General features: G+C 37.0%; 2 protein-coding genes across 9 annotated transcripts in view; both read left to right on the forward strand.

Moving 5' to 3' along the window:
* The window catches only part of dock8 (dedicator of cytokinesis 8), a 79,404-nt gene extending 72,580 nt beyond the window's left edge, over nucleotides 1–6,824 (forward strand). For all 3 annotated transcript variants that reach the window (XM_038281490.1, XM_038281492.1, XM_038281491.1), the window contains 3 exons: nucleotides 411–517; nucleotides 3,493–3,663; nucleotides 5,822–6,824. In XM_038281490.1, coding sequence (XP_038137418.1) covers nucleotides 411–517; nucleotides 3,493–3,663; nucleotides 5,822–5,873 — 330 coding nt within the window. In that variant the 3' untranslated portion in view covers nucleotides 5,874–6,824. The remainder of the gene's footprint in view (nucleotides 1–410; nucleotides 518–3,492; nucleotides 3,664–5,821) is intronic.
* Nucleotides 6,825–8,436: 1,612 nt separating this feature from the next.
* The window catches only part of LOC119781105 (aminopeptidase O (putative)), a 140,401-nt gene continuing 126,589 nt past the window's right edge, over nucleotides 8,437–22,248 (forward strand). For 3 of the 6 annotated variants that reach the window (XM_038281474.1, XM_038281475.1, XM_038281479.1), the window contains exons 1-6: nucleotides 8,437–8,505; nucleotides 10,535–11,239; nucleotides 11,488–11,657; nucleotides 14,930–15,137; nucleotides 17,440–17,653; nucleotides 18,008–18,132. In XM_038281474.1, coding sequence (XP_038137402.1) covers nucleotides 10,560–11,239; nucleotides 11,488–11,657; nucleotides 14,930–15,137; nucleotides 17,440–17,653; nucleotides 18,008–18,132 — 1,397 coding nt within the window. In that variant the 5' untranslated portion in view covers nucleotides 8,437–8,505; nucleotides 10,535–10,559. The remainder of the gene's footprint in view (nucleotides 8,506–10,534; nucleotides 11,240–11,487; nucleotides 11,658–14,929; nucleotides 15,138–17,439; nucleotides 17,654–18,007; nucleotides 18,133–22,248) is intronic. The other 3 variants (XM_038281477.1, XM_038281476.1, XM_038281478.1) reach the window with 3 other exon arrangements.

Raw genomic sequence — 22,248 nt, forward strand, 5'->3', positions numbered from 1 at the left:
TGTCGTCATGATGTGGACTTGGTGGGAGTGTGCTGTGGTTTTATGATGAATATAAGTTAGGATAACAAGATTTTCTGCTGGGGAAATGGCAGCCAAATGGTGGCAGTACGCAGTCTTGCCGAGGATTTTAGCCTTCAGTACGCAAATCATGTCTCCTTCTCTGATCTGATCTCTTCCTCATGCTTTGGTTTAGTGCGTTGTTTCCTAGATTCATTAGACATTAAGATCATTTCCCTCCCATTTATAAACGAGAACCATTCTCAACCCCTCTTTTGTTCATTTGCTCCCAAGCACTTCCTCTCATTCCTTCCTCTCTTGTGTTTTCTTTTCTCTTTCTTCCTCCCTCTCTAACGCTGGCCCTTTGTGTTTGTTCCTCTCCTCCTCTGTCTCCCTCTCCACCCATGCTGCAGGGACCGCTGGAGGTGGCCCAGGTCTTCCTGAATGAGATCCCAGCAGACCCCAAGCTCTTCCGTCACCACAATAAACTTCGCCTGTGTTTCAAAGAGTTTATAATGAGGTAAGAAACGTGTAAATGATCACCCCATCATGATATACACTACAATACATTAATGTGAAAAATGAGATAAAGTAAGTAATAATATTATGTTATTACTGAAGAAATTATATTTTAAGAATATGGGTTAAAAATGTAACCTGACCAGACCAAAATTTTAATCCATAAAGACTTTCCATCCTGTTATAAAGACATGGGGGGTACTAAAAACTCACAGTAGAACGTTTAAAACATTTTACTTTTAATTTGAAGGGTTTTACCATTTGGCCATGTTTGTTTTTCTACACACTTATGATGCGTCTTTTCCCTCCAAAAGGGTTTTAATTTTTCTAACTGTTATGTTATAATCCAGCTCCAGAGAGGTTTATTTTACATTCTAGGACCGAATCCAAGCAAGTTTAGTACAGAATATGATGCTTTTGATCCTCAATAATAGAAAAAAATCTTTATTTAACTTGTTGTATTCATTCTTCTAGTTAAAGGGCTGAATGTGTTGCATGCTAGACACAATGTCTGCCTTTTGTTGTGCAAATCTATATGCTGAACTGGATAATATAAGACAAACTGCTTAAAATCTCCAAATGGTTTAGAGTTTTAAAACCTCAGTATAATATAAAATACTTTGATTTAGATAATAATTATTTAAATCACAAAGACATGCAGTGGAAAACATGAATATTTGAACAAAATCCTGAGAAAAGAAATGTTAAGTTTCTCTTATAATCCAGAAAAACCTGATAGCCAAATGGAAAAATACTTTTGTTTTTACTGGAAATGTCAAAACTTGCATTACTTCTTTTTAATAATGCCTCCTATAAGCAGGGAATTGTTTTTACCTGTTCTTCTAAGAAACATAATTGTAAAGATTATGTGATTGAAGGGGGTTTATTGATTAATAGGTGGGCCATTCTGTCTCAAGCTTAGTGTTGGAGTTTTATCCACTGGCTGTTTTGCTGCTTTCAACATTAATTTGTTATTTATTATTAAGCTGGATGATTATGCTGGAAACAGGATACAACAAAAATCTTTTTTTTTATTTATGCAGCAGAGTAACTTATGCTCCAGCATAAGTGCGTTAGACCTATTTAAGGGTGGCTTCAGTCATCCTTTCTTTGGCATTAGCCACCCTATAATTATTTTGCGATTTAAAAAAAAATATATTTTTTTTCTGTATTTTTTTTTTCTCATATTTTCCCAAAACAAATGCAGTAAAGCACCAAATAAAAGCCATAAAGAAGACAAGTTAATCTGAACAAATTAGACAACGCCTTAGCAGGTGCACTGAAAAAATTTCGGCGCGCGCTTTGCGCGCGCAATATCTTCTAGGGGCTGAGCCACCCTTGTCTCTTAAACCTAGAGACGCCCCTGTGCTCCAGGTTTGAACACGATTGCTAAAAAGATGTTGGACAAATCATTTCCCTCAGAGGCCCCATGATTGGTTAATCAAGTCCACCTGTGCTTTCTGTAATCTCATTGTAAACTCGTTTTTTCTTTAAGTCCTCTTGACTTTGAGTTTTTTGAGGAGAGCATCAGTAATCACCAAAACCAAGACAACAATAGAATCTCAAATGTTTTGATTGTGGAGTCCACAAATCGGGACTTTGGAAGATGCTGAGAGAATAAAACTAGTCTTCAAACAACTTATTTAAAACAATCCCATTTGCAGTTTGCTACAAGCCATGGAAGCAAAACTCCTGATGTGGAAAAGTACTTTTAGAAACACTTTTTCATTACATTAACTAAACCTTGTGAAAGACTTCGAATTGGGTTCAAATCCTTTTCCTTCAAATCATATTGATGTATTCAAATTTGGCCAGTCAAATACCAGAACCTCAGTTAGAAGGAAAGTTTTACAGGACATGCTCTTCATTCGATCTGCCTGAGCTTAGGCTGAATTTAGGAACAAATTGAATCCCTAGATGTATAAACCCTGCAGAGACGTATATCTAGACTATTTTAGTCATGAAGACTAAACATATTTTCCAAATAAGGTTCCACAAATTATCCTCTCAGGTAGGAGCTGAATATTTCTACACATAATGCTTCTTAAAAATTTGGAAAATCATCCACTTTAGGGTTATTCAGTACTTATTGTTGTGCTATCACATAAAAAAACAATACATTACACAGAATTTAGTGGTGATTTACTGTAAAAGACTATCCTTACTTTTTATCTACAGGGGGAAAAAAATACTAAACATCTTGAACATTCATTGAATGAAGCGTTATTTAAAGAGTCAGTCAAACATCAGCAGATGTTTTGTAAATCTACAATCATTATCCCTTCTTCCCCTGCATATTTTCCTGAGCACGCTTGTGCAACTCCAGAGTTTCCATATTACCTTCATTAGAAGCAAGGAGATAAACTTAGCCATGTGTTTGTAATCAGCGCCTTCTCTCTGTTTTCTACAGAGCTCTCTCTGTATGTTGGACATGTCGTGATTGAGCGCTGTGGGGAGAAACCTCACTGGCTTTCTGCTCCAGATCCTTTTAGTGCTTCCCCTTATAACAAGGCTTTGTCCTTTTTTCTAGCACATGAGGGAGGCAAGAGTTTTTTATTTGTTGGTTAGTTGTTTTTCCTCTCCTCTGTTTAACTTTGCTCTGGGTCATGCACAGTCTGCCTCACATTTCAGCAGGAGGACTTGGAGGGAATCCAATCAACATATGGAAATTCCCGAGAGTCTAATAAACTGGAAACCCATTTAGAGATCAAGTGTGGAAAGGACTTAGATTTATGTCAAGTAGTCACAGGACATTGTTAGCGTGGAACACTGCAGTTATTTCTGAGGGTCTGAGGGGGAGAGAGGGGATTATGAATAGGTCGGGCGCTCAGGGATTTCTGCTGGAGCTCCTCTTAGCTTTAGAAATATTGTGTATTAGGAAAAAAAGTAGCAAATTAAATTATTTTTCATATCGTACAGTGAAACCAAATTTGTTTTAAACAGCTGCCTCACATCGCTTTGGCCTCTTTTCCCTAGGTGTGGTGAGGCTGTTGAAAAGAATAAGCACTTAATCGCGTCAGACCAGAAGGAGTACCAGCAGGAGCTGAAGAAGAACTACAACCGCCTGAGAGAAAACCTGAGGCCCATGCTGGAAAGAAAGATTCCTGAGCTTTACAAACCCATCGTCAGGCCCCGGCTGGAGAACAGGTACATTGAACGGGCCATTTTTTATTTGTGATGAAGGAGAAAGTACTCCAGTAGAATCTACTAAGCTTTTTCAGTTTTTTTTTATTTATTTATTTCTAAATTGGAAGCAAACTGAACTGAGTGAAATACTTTTAATCTATCCGTATTAATGACCTAAATAGAGTCCAATTATATCTAGCAACATACACATGGCTCTCTTATTGGTATAAATGTCTAAATAAATTAATTCGAGTTTATATAGAAGGGTATAGAAACGCTTTATTCATTGTATCAGCGCTGATGACTTGGATTTCTTAAATGTTACTGAGGTTATTCGGTACACAGTGCTAAAATTTTACATATCTAGTATGCAGGACCTTTTAATTAGTGATTAATGGCATCATATTTGAAGGGTCCATTAATAAAACATAACTAAGGCCCTTTTCTCTAAACCAGGACAAGAAAGATTAGCCTATCAGGTATTCATGAATATAGAAAGGATCATAAGAAAGAAGCACTTCCCCTAAACCTGCACATATCTACTGTTATATATCAGAAATAATTGAAAAGTAAATAAACTGGAACTACCAAGACCCTTTGGAACCTTGTTGGACATTTTTCATGAAGTCTTCAAATATTAAGAGATTTTAAAACGGCACTAAGTAGCTTTTCAACCTTCATAAAAGATTTTCATAACTTTTGTAATTATACGTTGACTTACAACTAGTTGAGTGACATCTCTCTCATGGCCTGATGGGGGTCTGTATCGCTTTCACCTGCACAAATTATTTTTATGCAGGTTATTTTTTTTTATTAACTTTGAGGAGGTGGGCAGTAACCTTGCCACACAAAACAACTACAAATATAGACTGCTTTACAGACTGCATCCCCCTTTCCCTATTCGTTATTCAGACAGAAGTTGATGCAACTAAATTTCCCTGAGAGACTGTGTTCATCCAAATTGTGCAGGGTTGATATTCAGGCGATGCTGAAGCTTCCTGCTGGGATCTTTACTTGTATTTACTTTGAAATTATCCAGCAAAACATATTTATCCATCTCAAGGCTCTAAATCAGTCGCTGAAGAGCCAAAAGAGGAGGGGGGAGGGTAAAGTAATATGGTTCAAAATAATATGGTTTCACCACAGTTAGATTCATCGCCTCATCGCTATTCATCTTTCACTCAGCTACTAGAGACAGAATTGTAGTTCAATCCAACTGCAAGCAACCATGTCATGTGAAATGCGGTCTTCCTTCAGGTTAAGCAATACAACTTCTGTCTACTGGGGGAGCCAAAATAGACCAAAACTGATGGTTCTTTAGAACTGCTTAAAAAAATAAGTAAGCCTATGGCAGAAACCTGAAAAAATTGTCATTATTGATAGTGATCTTTCTGCGGGATAATGTGTCAAAATATGCCGGCAAAGAATCAAAACAGTGGTTTGCCAAAAAACAAAACATAAAAAACAAAGAAATAACAATAACCTTCATCTATGGGCATCTCACTCCAAAGACACACACCATATGAAAACTTGTGTGGTGAGCTTAAGAGAAGAGATCATAGGAGTTTATCTTTTAAAGGGAGTATACAAAGAGAATTAGTCCACAATCAACCTCTCTGGAAGCTCCAGCATTGGGAGATGTAATGTAAGAGGAAAAGGTTTAGTGCCGTCTTATTTTGCTAATGGGTGTTGAATGATGAATAGACGTCGATAAGTAGATCTAGTCATTTTGGTGGAAGAAATTATATCTGAACATGATCTCTTTATTCCCAAGTGATAAATTGTGCTGCTGTAATTAAATGCAAGAAAATATGACCTATGCTCTTGATGCTATCAATACCAGCTTTGTCTCATGTAGTTTTAAAAATTTACTGCAACCTAATTGGTGTTTCACAGTTAACGATCATTAGTTTAGCAGATTATTTCCTGAGCTGCATATTTTTATGATTATTTATAATGAGGATGAGTACTAACTTTACCTTTGGCTATATTTAGAACTTGTATTTGAAAAATTATAAAAGCAATTCTATAAAGAAAACAAATGTCAAAATATCCTGTCTATTCATTTATATAGCACATAATCATAACTGAATTATTTTGGCTTTACTTTGTGTTCTTCTTTTTAACGTTCTTCTTGTTATTTTGTCATTTACCACATCTTTTCCGTCACATTTTTCAGGGATTCCTTCAAACGGCTCAGTTTCCGTAGAGCTCCTGAGGAAAACTCTTGAGGTACCTCAGCTCATGGAAGAAGGCTGCAGAAAGAATCGGGGAGTTTTGATGCAGCTGAAAACGTCTAAATGGGACATTAAGCTGAAAAGAGAGGCTGGCGACACCGTGGTAGAATATTAGATGCTGGAGGGGTGTCGAGGGCAGAAGGCTTACCTTTTTTTTTTTTTTTTTTGTAAATTCAGCATTGTGCATACATGCTTTCTACACGACCACCTCTGTAATGTTATGTTTGTTTGTATCAGAACAGAGCCCAGAAGAAAAAGGGAAAAGCTACAGTGTGGCTATTTAAAATGTTTCTCTGTAAAATTGAGCCCTGATGATGCTGCAAACCTTTCCTCCCGGTCAGCAAAGCAGCTGTCTTACCAAGCCAGAGTCTTCATACTATATTCATCATTCTGATTATTCTTGCATCCTGTATGTGCCTGAATGAACAAGCTGATTTACATAAGGTTTATTATAAGAGACAGTTGAAGATCAACTGTTGAGCTTGGTACTGAAAAGCCTCAGAGGCTCTATGCATGACACTTGATAGTTTGAGCAGCAATTATTTAAACAGGTTGTGCACTGGAGAAAATGTACAGATTCCTTTGTTAGCTTGAAGTCTTGTATGCAGAAAAGCGAAGGAGAAGGAAGCCCTCTCTGAGGGTCTAAATCACCATTTGAGGATGCATACTTTTTCTGTATATAGTAAAGTTGATGAGGATATAACAAAGTATTTTGCATATTGTTTTATATAAATTTTACTTTTTGTATATATACCAGTTCCTATAAAATGTACGGTGCCAAATTTGTAGTATTTCCCTGAGGAACTTAAAGGCACACGTTATGTTCACCTTTTTTTTCTTTTTTTTTTTTCCAAAATATGATGTTGAAAAATATTTGCATTCATGCTTTTAAACGTTTTTGGTCATCTAAATTTGATTTAAATAAAACATATTAATGACAGCTCATACTGTTATCTTTTATGTTTCAGGTCACACTGTATTTTGGTCATGTAAATCTGCTTATTTTTCATGAATAGAAATACATTTTAAATAGATCAATAGTACTCATGTGAATATTTGCCTTTGTATTTATTAGCTGTTGAGTATTTTGATTAATAGTTTTGTAAAACAAAATGAGACAACTTGCTGTATTAACTAGGGGATTAACTAAAATGTATTTCTATTTTTTAAATTAATCTAAAAATGACTGCTGTAAGATGCATCTGTGGCATGGAACTACTGTACACGGGTGCTAAGGGGTTGGGGTGGGGGGTTATACCACTTATGTTTAACTAAATGAGATTTTTTTTGTAAGCATTTGTTAGGCAAAGTACTGTTGCTGGAGGTTAATAAACTTTACTAAATACACAATGTTACAACTGTTTGTCTTTAGCTTGCTTTCTTTGTTATAGAACACTATTACTTTGCCGTTGGGGTAACAGCACCCATTGAACTAAAGTCTTGCACTAAAATGTAAACTTGACCAAATATATTTGTATGATGGTGCTGAAGCAGTGAGTATGAATTTCAAAAAGTCAAAAGGCAATGTTTTAATAAATTATGTATTTTATTTTCAGACAACTAAAACGGGAAGGGGATTAGTTGATTGTTAATCTGTCAGCATTGGTGTGAATTTATTGCAAGAAGTGGGAGTTTATATCTGCTAATGAGGTGGGTCAATTTGCAATTTGCAAAGTGCAATTTTCCAATTGGGGAAAAAGATTTATCTTTAATGTGTATGTGCACAAATGTGGGTTATTCAGTGCTATATGCATGTCATGCAAAACACAAACCATTATAATTGCTATAATAAGCAGTTTTGTATTTAGGGTAGCATTCTTGTTGTATTTCTGATCAGAAACTTGGAGAACACAATATCTAGGTACAAAGAGGATGAAGCATATGTTTAGGCTTACTTATGAAATCAAGCATAGCACCGATCACTGTTAATGAAACTGTAAAGTCCAGGTGACAAAAGCTGTGGATTTATTTACTGGTTAAAAAAACTATTTACCAGAGGAACTAAAAAAAAAAGCAACAATACCTGTACTTGATTTTCAAAATCACTGCTTTCATAATCAAATTTAATATTAGCAAATATAAAAATGTAATTATTAAATTTCCTTACTTTAGTTTTTACTGTATTGTGATAACTATCAATCATTTTGGAACATTGCATTTTGAGGGGACGTTTAGATGAGAGTAATAAATGAATTAAAAAGTAAATTGTAAAGTGTGAGCAAAAAGCTGTCACTGTAAATAAAAAATGCCCAATTAAAATGGAAAGATAAATGAAAATTAAAAATCAATTACTTTTAGAGCAGCCTATACATTTTGGAGTAGTAGTCCTATTTTGAAAGCCATTTAATTCTAATCAGATTTGAGCTCATTTGAGGATAAATTCAGTTACCAAATCAAAGACCGAAATGATTTTCATATGAAGTACAAAAACGGGACAAATGAAATACATTTTTTAACTATTATAGGCTAGATCAGTGGTTTTACTCATATGAACTGACTACACGACTGGATTTGAAGCGCAGAACTACAATATGCTGCTGTCCCGTGATGATGACGACATTACTGCTCGACTTCAACTCGGTAGTGGAATTCTAAACACAAAAGCGGGTGTTTGTGTTTCTCAGCGGTATGTTAGAAGCTGTTTGTAAATAATTCGCTGTTAATAGAGAAGAAGCGGACGCAGATCTCTGGTTCTGTGCATATAAATGATAGAGAGCCGGTTTGTGATATGAAATTAGCTTTTTGCAGAAGGCAAGCTCAGTGTTTAACCGCTTTAAACACAAAGTGACAAACGCAACTGTTATTTCAGGGTTAATGCATTAAATCGTTCCCGTGTTTGTTGTTTATTACAAACAAAGATGACACCGTTCTTTTGAAGCGTTTCATTTGGTGATATTTCTAACCATCTTAATGCTATGTTTTTTTGGGATCATATGGTTGCTCTGTATTTATATATTTCAATGAGCTATGTCCAACTTGTCTGTTACTGATGAAAAAGTGTATATCCTCTGCAGGATGCGACTACAGCTATGTTTCAAGATGGGAATGTTGTGTTCAAAGTCATTTGGAGGTGTTTAGTTTTCGTTTTTTGTGTTTTAAAACACATTATTTTGACCTACACAAAACACCTGCTTCAGTGTGTCTGTTGTGTACGGAAGAGGAAAAAAAACTGATTTCCAAATTTTATTTCAGTATGATATGAGAAAATGTCTTAAATCTGATTTTAATCTCAAAATTCTAACTTTAATCTCAGAATTCTGACTTTTTCATAGAATTCTGACTTTAATCTCAGAATTCCTACATTTTTCCTCAGAATTCTGACTTTTTTCTCATTAATAATGTCAGCATATGTTCAAGTTACTTGGATGGTAACTTGAACATATTACAATTACTGCAATACTAGAGTACAGATATATTTGGTAAAAAGCCTACTGAAGTACTAAGTAATAATGTATTTAAAATATATTATTAATAAGACAAAACTTAAAGTTTTGTGAAAATTCTTGAATCTGTATAGGCTTAAAATAGAATAATTATTAAAAATAGCAGGCAGAGGAAACACTACTTGAAGTAAATGTTTTAAATTTCAACTTAAAGCTTTTGAAGAAAGTTCTTACAGTAGGTAATGTATGCATGTTGGAACAGAGTGAAGTTCTTCCAAATATCTAGATATTTTATGTTCACTGCACCTCTTAACGGCTTAACACTGTTGACAAGAACTATATACCCACAACACTTTAACATTAACAGGGCTGGTGAAATGGCTTACAAATAAAATTGTTGATTTTTTTTTCATAACAAATCCAATTAATCTATGTTTTTGTCCGTTTCATGATTTAAAAAAAAAGACAAAAATCACTTGAAAAGCTAGCTTTTACTTCAACCATCCCTGCTGAGCGTGCCCTAAATCAAAGTGCAATTAAATCCAAACCGTGAAACACACTAGCAAAAAAGGCAGGGTGTTCCTGATATTATTGTCACATTGACTATACAAAGAGCTGTGCACTACAGCCATTCAACAATAAATTTGAAAAATACTTTATAAATCCCATATGAGAAATAAAATGTTTTTTTTTTTTTAATCAAACATATCTGTAGGCAACTTTTGGTCAAATGTCTTGGGGCCAACAACGTTTACCAGGAGGAAGGTGGGATTGAACCAGAAACAGTTTCTCTTCTCATTGAGCCAAACTTCCAGATAGAAGTGTTGATAAAAATTTCCAATATAACAGAAAAACAAAGATCATATCTATTATATCTCATATCTTTGAGCGTCTATGTCTCTAGCTCCACAAACCTGAATCGGATGGCTCAATTGCCCCTACACAGCTCTCTACTACTTCAGTCTTCTGTGTTGTAGCAGGGATTTATCTTGAAGTCCCACAACAGTGACTCTATAATATTGCAGTTTGTGACCACTGGATAACATCAAGACCAGATTCCTTAGTGCAGGTGTGCCCAACAGCCGTAGGCCCTATCTATCCTTCAACCATAGACTTCTATCATGTGGATGCAGCTCTCCAGGACTGGGCTGAGCCATTACTGCCTTAGCCTTATTCAGATTTTTACTATACTGAATGCAACAAAGGTTGTAATAAAGCATAATATGTCCTTGTAAATTTATCCTCTATGTTTTTATATAATTTTTTTTTTAGCTTCTCTTCTTCGCCCCACTCTAACATGGAGCCAGATGGGGACTATAACCCGGACACAGATGACCTTCCACTCCGAGCCAATACTAACCACATACTTGTCAGACACTATGTCTTGGATCTGACTGTTTGTTTGGACAAGAAAATCATCAGTGGTAGCATTGTTCTGTTCCTTGAGCCTTGCTCTGCTGAAGGGACCAAAACTGAGGAAAATGTTAGACATGAAGCTGGAAAGAGTGCAAGGCAGGAACCGAAAAAGGACGGTACGGTGTTTGAAAGTCACATTCAGGATCCATGTTTATTTCAGGCCGCCAATGCAGAAGAGTTCACCTTAGTGCTGGACTGCTGTGACCTTGACGTGTCAAAGGTGGAAGAGGTGGACACTGATTCTGTGTCAGCACCATTGGGCTTCCCCTCGAAGGTTGCATCTGAAGAGATTTCTGTGGGTTCACAAGCAGATTTTATCCAACACCTTTTCTCTATGCCCTCTTCCCAATGGAGGGAGAGGCATCAGCTTTTTTTGTTGTGCAGCCGCAGCCCTGGTACCCAGAATGGCGGCTTAGTTCATTTTCAGACAGACCGTTGGAGTTTGCAGGTGAGAAAGGCTGGAGTCACGTCTGCACAGGGTTTCCCAAGGATCATTAGAATCTACTATGAGACAAGACCATTAGGGGGCTCTGTGAGATGGACCAAGGACCAGGATAACAGGTTTGGACCCACTCTCATATGTCTTAAACCTGGCATTATGCATCACACAAGCTTTGCTTTCTGTTGCTCACATCCTAACAAACTTCAGGAAGTTATATTACTGATTCATTAATTCACAAAAAGACACACCGGAAGCAGTTTATGCTCTAAATAGGGAGGGGCTTTCATTTTAAATCTTTATTTTTGCATTTCATTGCACTCAAAGGAGGGTTGTTTATAGTTTACTTTTTTTTTTTTTACCATTCTAGGGAGTGTGTTTACACCGCTGGTTCTCCTATCAACAACCGAGCCCTCTTCCCCTGCCAAGAGCCGCCTGTTGCCATGTCAACATGGCAGGCCAGGGTACGAGCCCCCAGTGACTGCGTGGTTTTGATGAGTGGGGAGGAGCAGGCTGTTCCAGCTAAGGATGGGGACACTGGTAAGCTTTGACACCAAAGTAGAGCCATGTTGCTTTTAACAATCTGAAATTTAGCTGATATCTTGGGTGAGACATGATACTCATGCATTCATAACCCTGAACATGTCTGGCCTTCAAAAAACTACAACTGCAAACTTTAGTGTATTTTCAGGGGATCGAGTTTCATATAGAAAGTGCGTCCAAATTGTGAAGAGAAAGAAAAATGATTTGAAAGGATGTGTCTTGTAAACAGAGTCATTATGTATGTAATTCAATCCCAGCAAAAATACAGCTATTTAGGGAAAGCTTCAGAGGTATGTTAGAAAGTAGATGCCGATGTCCACTGCTCAGGTAGCAGAACTCCTCCCAGCTCTTAGTTGTGCATGTCAAACCTTTGGTATTTGTGAAAGAATCGCAAGAAAACATGCCATTTTTGAAAGAAAGCCATGAGAAGTTTCCTTCAAATTTTGTAATAAACCATATGAGACTAGAAAAGCACTCCTGCGCAGACCTCCACCAAGCAGCAAACTCTGCCTCAAATTGCCACTTAAACCTATAGTTAAAACATGCACATGATCTGGATCATTACCAAATTTAAATGAATTGTTCCTTGGCATGAGGGACACCTCTGATGTAATTATAGTCCGTCCATAACTGTTCAAGTTATCCTTAACACACACAAACTCTAAGGAAAAAAATAACCTCCTTGGTGGAGGTAAACAAGTTTGCAGGCTAGGTGAGACCAAAGTGGAGCCTAATGTTGTTTGAAGGAAGCAATTGATGTTGAGAGAGAAAAAACAACTTTAAACGAATTGGGTGGTCTCAGGTTCCAGCTCTCAAAAACCTACAATACATCTCATCATCTCAACCCCCATCACCATACAGGGAACATAAACATCTCGCCTGGTCAGCCAGACCAACAACGACCCTAACGGCTCCCTTTTCAGAGGCATGGTCCAGTGTCAGGTCTTGCAGGCCAACAACGACCTCAACGACTCCCAATTACTAAGGGGTGGACCTGTTTTTTTCAGTTCAATTTGCATGTTTTCTAAGCCATAACAAGACTTTTGTTTGTGCCACTCTACAAGCTTGGAACTCAAATCCTACTCCAGACATTTTGAATTGAATCTTCCAGGATGGGAAGCAAAGTTACTTCAAACTATGAAAACAAAGTGCAGTGTTTTGTTTTTTAATTTTTTTTAAATGACTGTTTAAGAAGACCAGCAGGAGCCTAATATTGGAAATCTAGCCTATAGAGAGTTGTAGTTGGTCAATATATTGGGGGGGGGGGGGGATCTATGCATGGGATCTCTGTTCCCATGCATAGAGATGTCTATATCTACAGTTGATACAGTTGATTTATTAAAAATGCTTTTCAGTAAAAGTCAACAGCAATAACTCCAATAACAAATGATAATTTTATTCAAAATGTATTTATTAAAAATGCTTAACAATTCCTGTAATGAATGAATAGCACAATGAAAGAAATAATGTCTCATCTAAACATCCCTCACTTAACAATAAAAGTTAACAATAACTCTCAACTCCCAATAACACATGATACTCAGCCTCAGTAATGAACGAAATAATGTCTGTTCTGTAGGCTATTGGAAAAAATAAATTAACAAATGAGCTTATTAACAAAAAACACCCCTTGTGTAGCAAAAATAACTCAAAATGTACCAAAAACGAACAAACATATCAATAGACTATCTTTACTTTCGGTGTCCAGGTGGCTTTTCAGATTCCTTGCACCTCCATTGGACACCGAGACATATGTGCCTGCTTTGCACACTGTGCACAAGGCATCCAATGTGTCTCAACCCGGGCTGAAAGCGGGGAAACTCTTTTGTAAATCGTCGGTAAACATACATTTGCACTTTTGCATGTTGTTGGCGTACTGACAGCCACGCTATCTATATTCTGATTAAGAACAGGGCTGACCGCACTGACGCGACTCAGGGATTATGTAACACGCAGTGTCGTGCGCAGTGCCCTAGTGCCTGTAAATTTAATGGTCCAATTAAGGTAATTTAAAAAATCAGGACATTTCCTCACTTTCTAAAAAAAACCCGGGACGCCCGGGACAGGACGTGAAATACGGATATGTCCCGGGAAATACGGACGTTTGGTCACCCTACAATATATAATCGCTTGCCAAAGGAACAAGGGGATAGTTTTAATCAAAGCAAATTTGTTTTAATTAAATGCCCAACTGAAGTGCTGTCCTAACTCAAATGTAGAATCTGTGGAAAGGGTAGGTACTTGATATTGAACAATGATTTCCATCCAATCTGATCCAGCTTCACAGACCATACCATCACGTTGGCTATTGCATTAAAGGGTTAGAATACTTTAGCAGGTCTCTTTATATGCCCATTCCTTTGGAACATGCTGGCTTGTGTTATTTAACTAGTTTCACTAATCTGGGAGATCCTTTCATTTTAATGTTTTATGTCTTTAGGTGAATTTCCAACACTTGCAGGTTTCTTTTGTCTACGGATGGACATTAATGGTCATGCATTCAGTTTTGGGTCATTACTGAAAGTAATGGGTTTTGTTTATTTCCTTACCTTTCCTAAAGGAGTGTCTAGTAAAACAGTAAAGTCACTTGAAGCTTACATTTTTGGTTCAGTGTGAAGTTGCAGCAAAGAACCCTTTGTCTGATACCTCTGAATATTCTGTTTGCATATGTTTTTTTTTTTTTTTTTAGCCTTCACAATGGCATTGTGTTAAGAATCATTTCTCCCCGACAAGGAGGAGAGAGCTCTGTGGGTTTAATTACTGAAAAAATAAATTATTGTTTTCTTATCTCTGACAATATTGGAGATAAGGGACACAATCAAAGTCAATTTTAATGCCAGTTTGATTTTTGTTCTCAAAGAAGTTGATAAAACTATTTTTAAAAGCATAATAACTCACATTTCATTTTACTGGCTGTTTTTTTTTTTTTTTAAGAAAAGGATATAATAAATCCATCACCACATTACGATCCAAAATTTTAAAGCGGCACGTAATACCCATGACAAAAAAATATATATTTTTTTAAAAGAGCAGTCCATTTTTTTAAGTTATAACAAAGCAAACTTTTGGTCCATTTACTCTGAATGCATGTTATTAATTATCGGAATGATTGTAGATGATTGCAAACAGAGTCTAATGAAAGTAATTTATCTAACACTTCTATTACCTAAGGATGTTTCTTAAAATTATAAATTAATTCTTTATTTGCATTTATGTATAAAAAGTTACTTTTTACCCTTTGACATTTTCATTATTTGTACCTACTTTAGATTTCCTTCTCTGGAACTATTATGTGACAATGCCCATGCCTGCATCCACTTTTACTTTGGCTGTGGGACACTGGTGTGAGGTCCCTGCAGAAAGTCCTTCAGCCCCAGAAAAAGAGGTGGAATATGGGGCAGACTGCTGCAGCCCCAATGCTGAACCTGTGTCAGGACTTCCCCAAATAGAGAGGGGCTCTCCACTTCAGCCTGGCAGGTAATTTAATGACTTCACTGACTTCTTTTTTTGTTGTAGGACCTCCTCTACTCAAGACTGCTGTTAACCCAAGTCTGGCCCTTCAACATTTCTTGTTTAAACTTTCCTCTCCCCCAGACCATACGTGACTCAATTGAAGTTAAAGTGATGGATAGTTTTCAGTACATAATTGACTTTTTATGTGAGATTGTTTAAAGCTAGCACTGCAGTTTGTTGCATTTGCTGGCGAGGGGAAATTATCTTTGGAAAGAAACATCTATAGCCATCATAATTTTTAATAGCAGTACAGGAAATAAAGTATAGGTTGGGGCAATAGACGGGCCCAGTTCCTGTTGGGCAGGGTTGGGCCAGTGTTTCCCTCTCTGCTGGCTGGCAGGTCTGCCAGTGGTTTCCAGTAATCCTCCCCCTCTATTCATGGTTTTTCCTTCAGTAAAAATGTAGCCATAGCTCTGTGACTCTCCAGCTACTCTACAAGGGATATCTTTATACTCACTGAATGGCTGGAAGGAAACTTGGCTGTTGCTCGGCACTTATGGAAAGTTTCTGAGGACGAGGATGGAGTAAGTGCTGGATATTGGATCAGATTGCACGTCAACACTGAAATATTTTGACATATTTGCGGTTTGACTTTATGACAAGCTGTATAATTTACAGCTTCTTGCAAAAGTATTCATACCCATAAAACTTTCCGCATTTTGTCAATTTACCACCACAAAGCTTAATACATTCTGTTTGGATTTTATCCAACAGACCAACCCAAAATGGTCCATAAGGGCACAGTACAGGTAATTATGAGAAATTGCTGAATATAATCCAGTCCAATCATTTGCCTCCTGAAGTCATAATAGTTAGTAATAGTTATTTCTGTGTAATTTTAATCTTAGTATCAGTGCTGTTGTCCCATAAAGTGCTAGAGCTTAGGCATGAAGACAAGGGAACATACCAGTCCTATAGTGAGGCTTTGCAGTGGGAAAAACACACTGTGGGAGTGTAAGAGCTTAATTGAGCAGCCCATCAGCCAGGGATGGACTAGCTGCATGGCACAACTACCATGACACCAGCAGGCCCCACAAGGAAAACATTAATCATAGAATCAGCTCTAGAGGACCTGATCCACAACTGATTTGGCAAAATAAGTTGACAAGACTACTGTCAGTCATTGTTCTTCTCAAATGATGCCTATAAAAAAAAAAAAAAAAAAAAGAAAGAAAGAGCGCTAAGAAGCCCTAAGAAGCCTTTATTAAAGTATAAAAAACAAAATCGATACAACTACGCAAGAAATCCTGTTTACAAGGCACCACAACCCATGTAAGTGGCACAGTAAAAATGCAGTAGTAAGGGCCTGTTCGGATAAGACCGGCGTTAAACTTCTTGGCCTTTTTTTACAGCAAGCCATACAGAACGCTCCTGTCAGGGTATCAGAATCAGAATCATTTTGATGATATCACTGTCCAATTGCGGAGGATTTTTGTAAAGTGAGAACATTTTCCCGGTTATCATGACCCATTTTACTAACGATTCGATTTAATGCCAAGTCTTGAGTTGAATTAAGGGCTTAGGGTTAGGTATGCACTGGCAATGGTTAGGTTAAGGGTTATTGCAAGAGTTAGGTCATAAAAAGGGTTGAAAATGACTGAAAACAATTAAAGTTAATGGGAGTCTACACATGGTCCTCACTACATATAGTGAGATAAAAATGTGTGTGTGTCGGGAAAAATATGGTGGCAGATGAATTATTCTGTGGGGAAGCTTGTCTTCAATAAGAACAAAGAATCTGGCCTGGGTTGATGAGGAGATTGATGGAGTTAAATATAGGAGAACAATGAAGAGGTCCTGTTCTAGGCTGAAAGAAACTTGAGACTTTGGCAGCCACACCAAACATACAACGACAATGTAAGGGTGTAGATCAGGGGTCTGCTCTCTGGAGCTATTGAACCACAGATGGCTCTTTGGACCTCCCACAATGGCTCCTAATACTTTTGGCTTGAGATGGTAAAGGCCCAACCAGCATTTTATACATTTTATATTTTATAAAAAAATGTCAATTTTGTCCTGATTAAATTGCATTGAATTGAGTGAATTGAAATTGATTAAATTTAAAAGTTTTTTATGTTTTTTCTCTGATGCATTTGCTTCCTTTTCTATTTTGAATAGAAACTCCACACTGTGCCACGGGGGTCTCATCACTTCAGAATTAGTTTACACTACTTACTATTACTATTTTACTAAAATAAGAAAATAAAGTAAATTATTATAATTTTTAAATTGAAATTTTTTTTATTTTATTTTTTATCTATTCCAGCAGAGGTGAGGCCACCACTGCAGATTCTTTATGCTGTCGTTCTTCTCTTGGGGATGAGGAACTATCTTTGACTGATTATTCAGGGATGGTGGATGACAGCATCTCTTGTTCCCATGGTGACTACCCTTGTCGGTTTACTGAACGGTCGGCTTGGTCCCAGCGGGTGGTTCCACACCGTGTATTTAGCCCTGTATGCCTGCTCCAGAAGGCCCAGGTGGGGTTCTGACAACTAGGCTCTGAGACTTACTAATTAGGCTTTTAAAGATTTGCAACAATTATCATTATTAATGTTTATATCAAACTGCTATTGGTTTTATACTTTCATCTTGTCATTTAAACATTAATTGGAATCTTTGTGTTGTAGAATGTACTCATTTCAGTAGAGTAAACTTGCAATAATGTTCTTAAGAAGTCTAAGTATATTCTGAAAAAAGAGCTAAGCATAGCAATTAAGTGTTAGATGGATCACTTATGTGTATAAAATGTGTTGATTAGTTATTGAATTAGTTTTATTTTATTATTTCTTTTTCTTCTTGTTTTACTTAACCTAATTTTGTATCCTTTGTAGATGGGAGTCCTCAAGCTGCTGCCCCGATGTTTGGCTGCAGCCCATGCTATATTAGGGGTGCATCCGTTTCCCCGCCTTGATGTCCTTATTGTCCCAGCAGGGTTCTCCAGCCTGGGGATGGCCAGGTATTCTTTTTCTGTTTTTGACTGGAGAAAAGGGAAAGCAAAAGTATAACAAGAGCTGTAAAAATGTTGGTATATCTAAGCTTTATTGTATAGCTAGACCTTCAGTTTTTTCAAGTCCGGGATAAGTATGCAAAAAACAAAAAAATTTTCTCTCTGCCTTTTCCTCTCTCTTCTTTCTTTTGTTAGTTTGCTTCTTTCTTAGTTTTTTTCTTTTTCTTTCTTTCTTTCTTTCTTTCTTTCTTTCTTTCTTTCTTTCTTTCTTTCTTTCTTTCTTTCTTTCTTTCTTTCTTTCTTTCTTTCTTTCTTTCTTTCTTTCTTTCTTTCTTTCTTTCTTTCTTTCCTTCTTTCTTTCTTTCTTTCTTGCTTTCTTTCTTGCTTGCTTGCTTGCTTGCTTGCTGGCTTACCTGCTGGCTGGCTTACCTGCTGGCTGGCTTGCATCTTGTTTTTACCGATGTTATATTTTGAATTCATCAGCTATAGAAAGATCTCCCATAAGTTTGTTGAGAAGATTTTCTTTTGCAGTTGACATAAACAATGTAATGCCGAAGCAGAGCCTCGTGAGCTTCGAGCATCTGAGGAGTATGACACAGCACTACTGATGCAGATCGCTATGATCACTCCACTGAAACTATTTATTAATTCCTAAATTAACTTAAAATATTGAAACCTTCTGGCAAAATATGTTGGCTTTTATTATTTCTGGTGCCTTCAGTTTATAACACATACATGAAAAAAGCCAACATATACTTCCAGTCCCCACGTTGCTGGGGATTCCCAGTAAAAGCGCACCACCAGTATGTGGCGGTCTGTGCTGCTCCGACAACGAAATAATATTTTAAGGCAGGATCATAATCTTGATTAACTGTCTGCACAGACAATGTTTTGAGGTGGACGTTTTCCACATAATCAGTAGGTAAAAACTACTTTTTACCTACTGATCACAGCAAACATAGCAAAGCCACTCTGCCATGGAACACAGTAGCAGCAGAGGCATCAGACACAGCTGAACACACTTTACTTGACAGGTTTCAGGAGCATCAAATATGCTCTTAAAGGTTTTAATGAAGTCAACTATCTCTGCCAAGTGGAGGGGTCAGATATCCAGCTGAAATGATTCATTCAAATTTTACCTAATTCGCTTCAGTCAAGAAGGGGTCAAACTGTATCATTAAAAGCCCGAATTAATATGAAATCTATGTCACTGAAGAGGGAATAAAAACTTCTAACCTCCAATGTGTCTACACATGAAATTACACACTCTGAAGCCAGGAGGAAATATTTAGATTCCTAAAGGTTCACTAAGTATTCTGATTAGTATAGAGAATAGAAAATCCCTTTATTTTCCTGACAATGGGGAAATTGTAGTGTTAAAGCAGCAAAAGCATTACAGTGAACCCTTGTTTATCACGGGGGTCACGTTTCAAAAAGAACCCGCGATAGGCGAAATCCGTGAAGTAGAAACCTTTATTTTTCTAGTTATTATACAATGAAATACTCCATAAAACATTGAAATCAAGAAACAAAAACTTGTTACAGGCCCAAACATTTGTTAAAGAAATAAAAGTACTGTATAAACATTTGTTGTTATTGTTGCTTGTTTTCCTTTTTTTTCTTATTTACAAATAACGCAAAGAGACTGTTTAGCCAATCAGAAGAAAAATATAAAAAAAAAATAGAATCCTGTACTGTACAATGTTTTTACTAATATAAATACTGTGCAGTCACCTGAAGAATAAATAATCAATATACAGTGTGGACATTTTTACAGTAGTGGATATGTGAAAATAGCAGTAACACCAGAGATGTGCAAGAAAAAAAAAACAACAACAAACATGACAGCAGCATGTTATTTAAGTGACTAAGACAGAATCTGTGCAAACATCGGCATCAGCATGTAGCAACTTATTGAGGTTTTTGAGAACAGTGGTAGTTATAGAATCTTACAGCTGCTGAGAGGAAGGATTTGTGATGACGCTCCCTGGTACATTTAGGGTGCAGCAGTCTGTCTCTGAAGAAGCTCTCCAGTTCAGCGTCTGATTCATGCATGGGGTGGTAGACATTATCGAACAGAGATTTTAATTTAGTTAGGATCCTTTTGTTTCCCACCTCGTGCACTGAGTCCAGAGGTCATCCAATCACAGAGCTGGCTTTCCTGATCAGCTTATCGAGCCACTTTCTCTCAGCTACAGATAAGCCACTGCTCCAACAGACAGCTCCAGAGAAGATAGCTGATGCCACAACAGGGTCAGGTAAGAAAGGTCAGTCTGCTCCGACCTTTCTTATATAGAGCCTCAATCCAATCCAAGCAATTTACTTATAAGAGTCCAATTTCTCAGTGTCCATCCCCTGAATGTTCACCGGTGTCAGTGGGGTGGATCTGCTTCTGCGAAAGTCCACCACTAGCTTCTTGGTTTTCCCTGCATTAATCAGGAGGGGGTTTTCCTGACACCAGTCTACAAAGTTCTGGGTCTACCGTCTGTACTCTGAGTCATCGTCACCTATGATGAGGCCAACTATCGCAGAATCCTCACAGAACTTCTGGAGGTGGGAGCGTGGGGAGTTTATGGAGAAGTGTGCAGTGTAGAGGGTGAAGAGGAACAGTGCCAGCACTGTTCCCTGTGGGACCCCCGTACTGCAAACCAACCTACCTGAGACACAGCCCTGTGCCCCCACATACTGTGGGCAGCAAGTGAGGTAGTCCAATATACAATCTAAGAAACCAATCTTTATATTGTTGTAAAGATCTTTGTGGAAAGAGAAAGAGGCAGAGCTCATTACAGAAAAGGTTTTCAAAACCGAACTACTGAGCCTGCTGAATTTGCCAACTGTGTTCCTTCAGGATTGTAACTGGGTTACTGATCGTGATATTATAGAAAATTACAATTCTACTAAAAGTTTTAAACCTGATTAATGTGGATATAATTTTTTTGTGCTGTATGTTTAAGAACAGAATAACTTCAATGCTAAGGCTTTAATATGTTTTGTTTTTTATTCATTATGCAGATACAAACTAACTTTATCAGACTGGAGTATAATTTGTGCTTGTTGTCAACTAATGAACTTAATCCCAAGTCCAATATCATTCTCGTTTTTGACCTTCATTGATTCCTGAGGGATAAATTTGAATCGAGACTGCTCAGTGCTACAGAATGTTTACAAAGCTATTAACAAAAAGCTTTGCAAAATAGTGCTTAGTGGTTTGTTTACAGTGGGACTTAATGGCTTTTTTTTATGCTAAAAGCTGCTACCTTCTGCATTCGTAAACAGCTCTGATAAAAGCGTTAAGAGTGAACCCTAACGGCTAAGTTGCTGTCTGAGTTTGTTGAACTAAAAGTTACTAAAAATGCTCTTCATCTGGGATTTATGGAGGTAATTATTAGGGGATTGAATGCATTAAGTTCAACCTTTCAGAGTGCACACGGTTATTTTATCTGTTGCTGAAATATTGATCTTTTATTCTGGCGTGGCTCTTTCTTTAAGATAATTTTATACAGTTATGCTGTTCTTTGAAAAGAGGTTCTGAAATATTTGTTTTTTATAGAAGGTAAACTTTCTTTTGCAAACCAGAAACACTCCCAGCTATTGTTTGTAAACCTTCTGTTGAGTTTTCAGCTAAAATTCCTTAGAAACATATGATTATTGGGACACTTACATTTCAAACCCATTTTTCCTCTGTCTCACTCTGCTCAGTGGATATCCTCTTTGCTAAATTACTTTCTTCATCTTTCCTCACCTTTCCATCTGTCACACATCTTTACCACCGTTTCTTTAAAATGTTAATGCTTCTAAATTGGGACCTCTGTTGTGTTGACTCCGTGTTTACTGAGAGAATTAATAGTTGTTTCCCTTTTTCAGTTTGATAATCAGTGAATGTTGCAGTGCTTCATTGACAATAGCTGTTAGCATTACATTAAATCGCAGGCAGAAAAATACTAAGTCAAAAAGTCAGTAAAATTGTTTAATTGTTTTCAGCTTCTACTGAACCTATTCTTCACAGATATTCTTCTTTCTACTCATTAATCTATGATTTATCTCCCATAGATCTTTAGCTACATTCTACCTAGATGCCTCATAACCTTCATTGTATTTAATTGGGATCCTATGTTATTTACCAAC

Source organism: Cyprinodon tularosa, unplaced genomic scaffold, assembly GCF_016077235.1.
Source record: "Cyprinodon tularosa strain WSP-4 unplaced genomic scaffold, ASM1607723v1 ctg171, whole genome shotgun sequence".
NCBI lineage: Eukaryota > Metazoa > Chordata > Actinopteri > Cyprinodontiformes > Cyprinodontidae > Cyprinodon > Cyprinodon tularosa.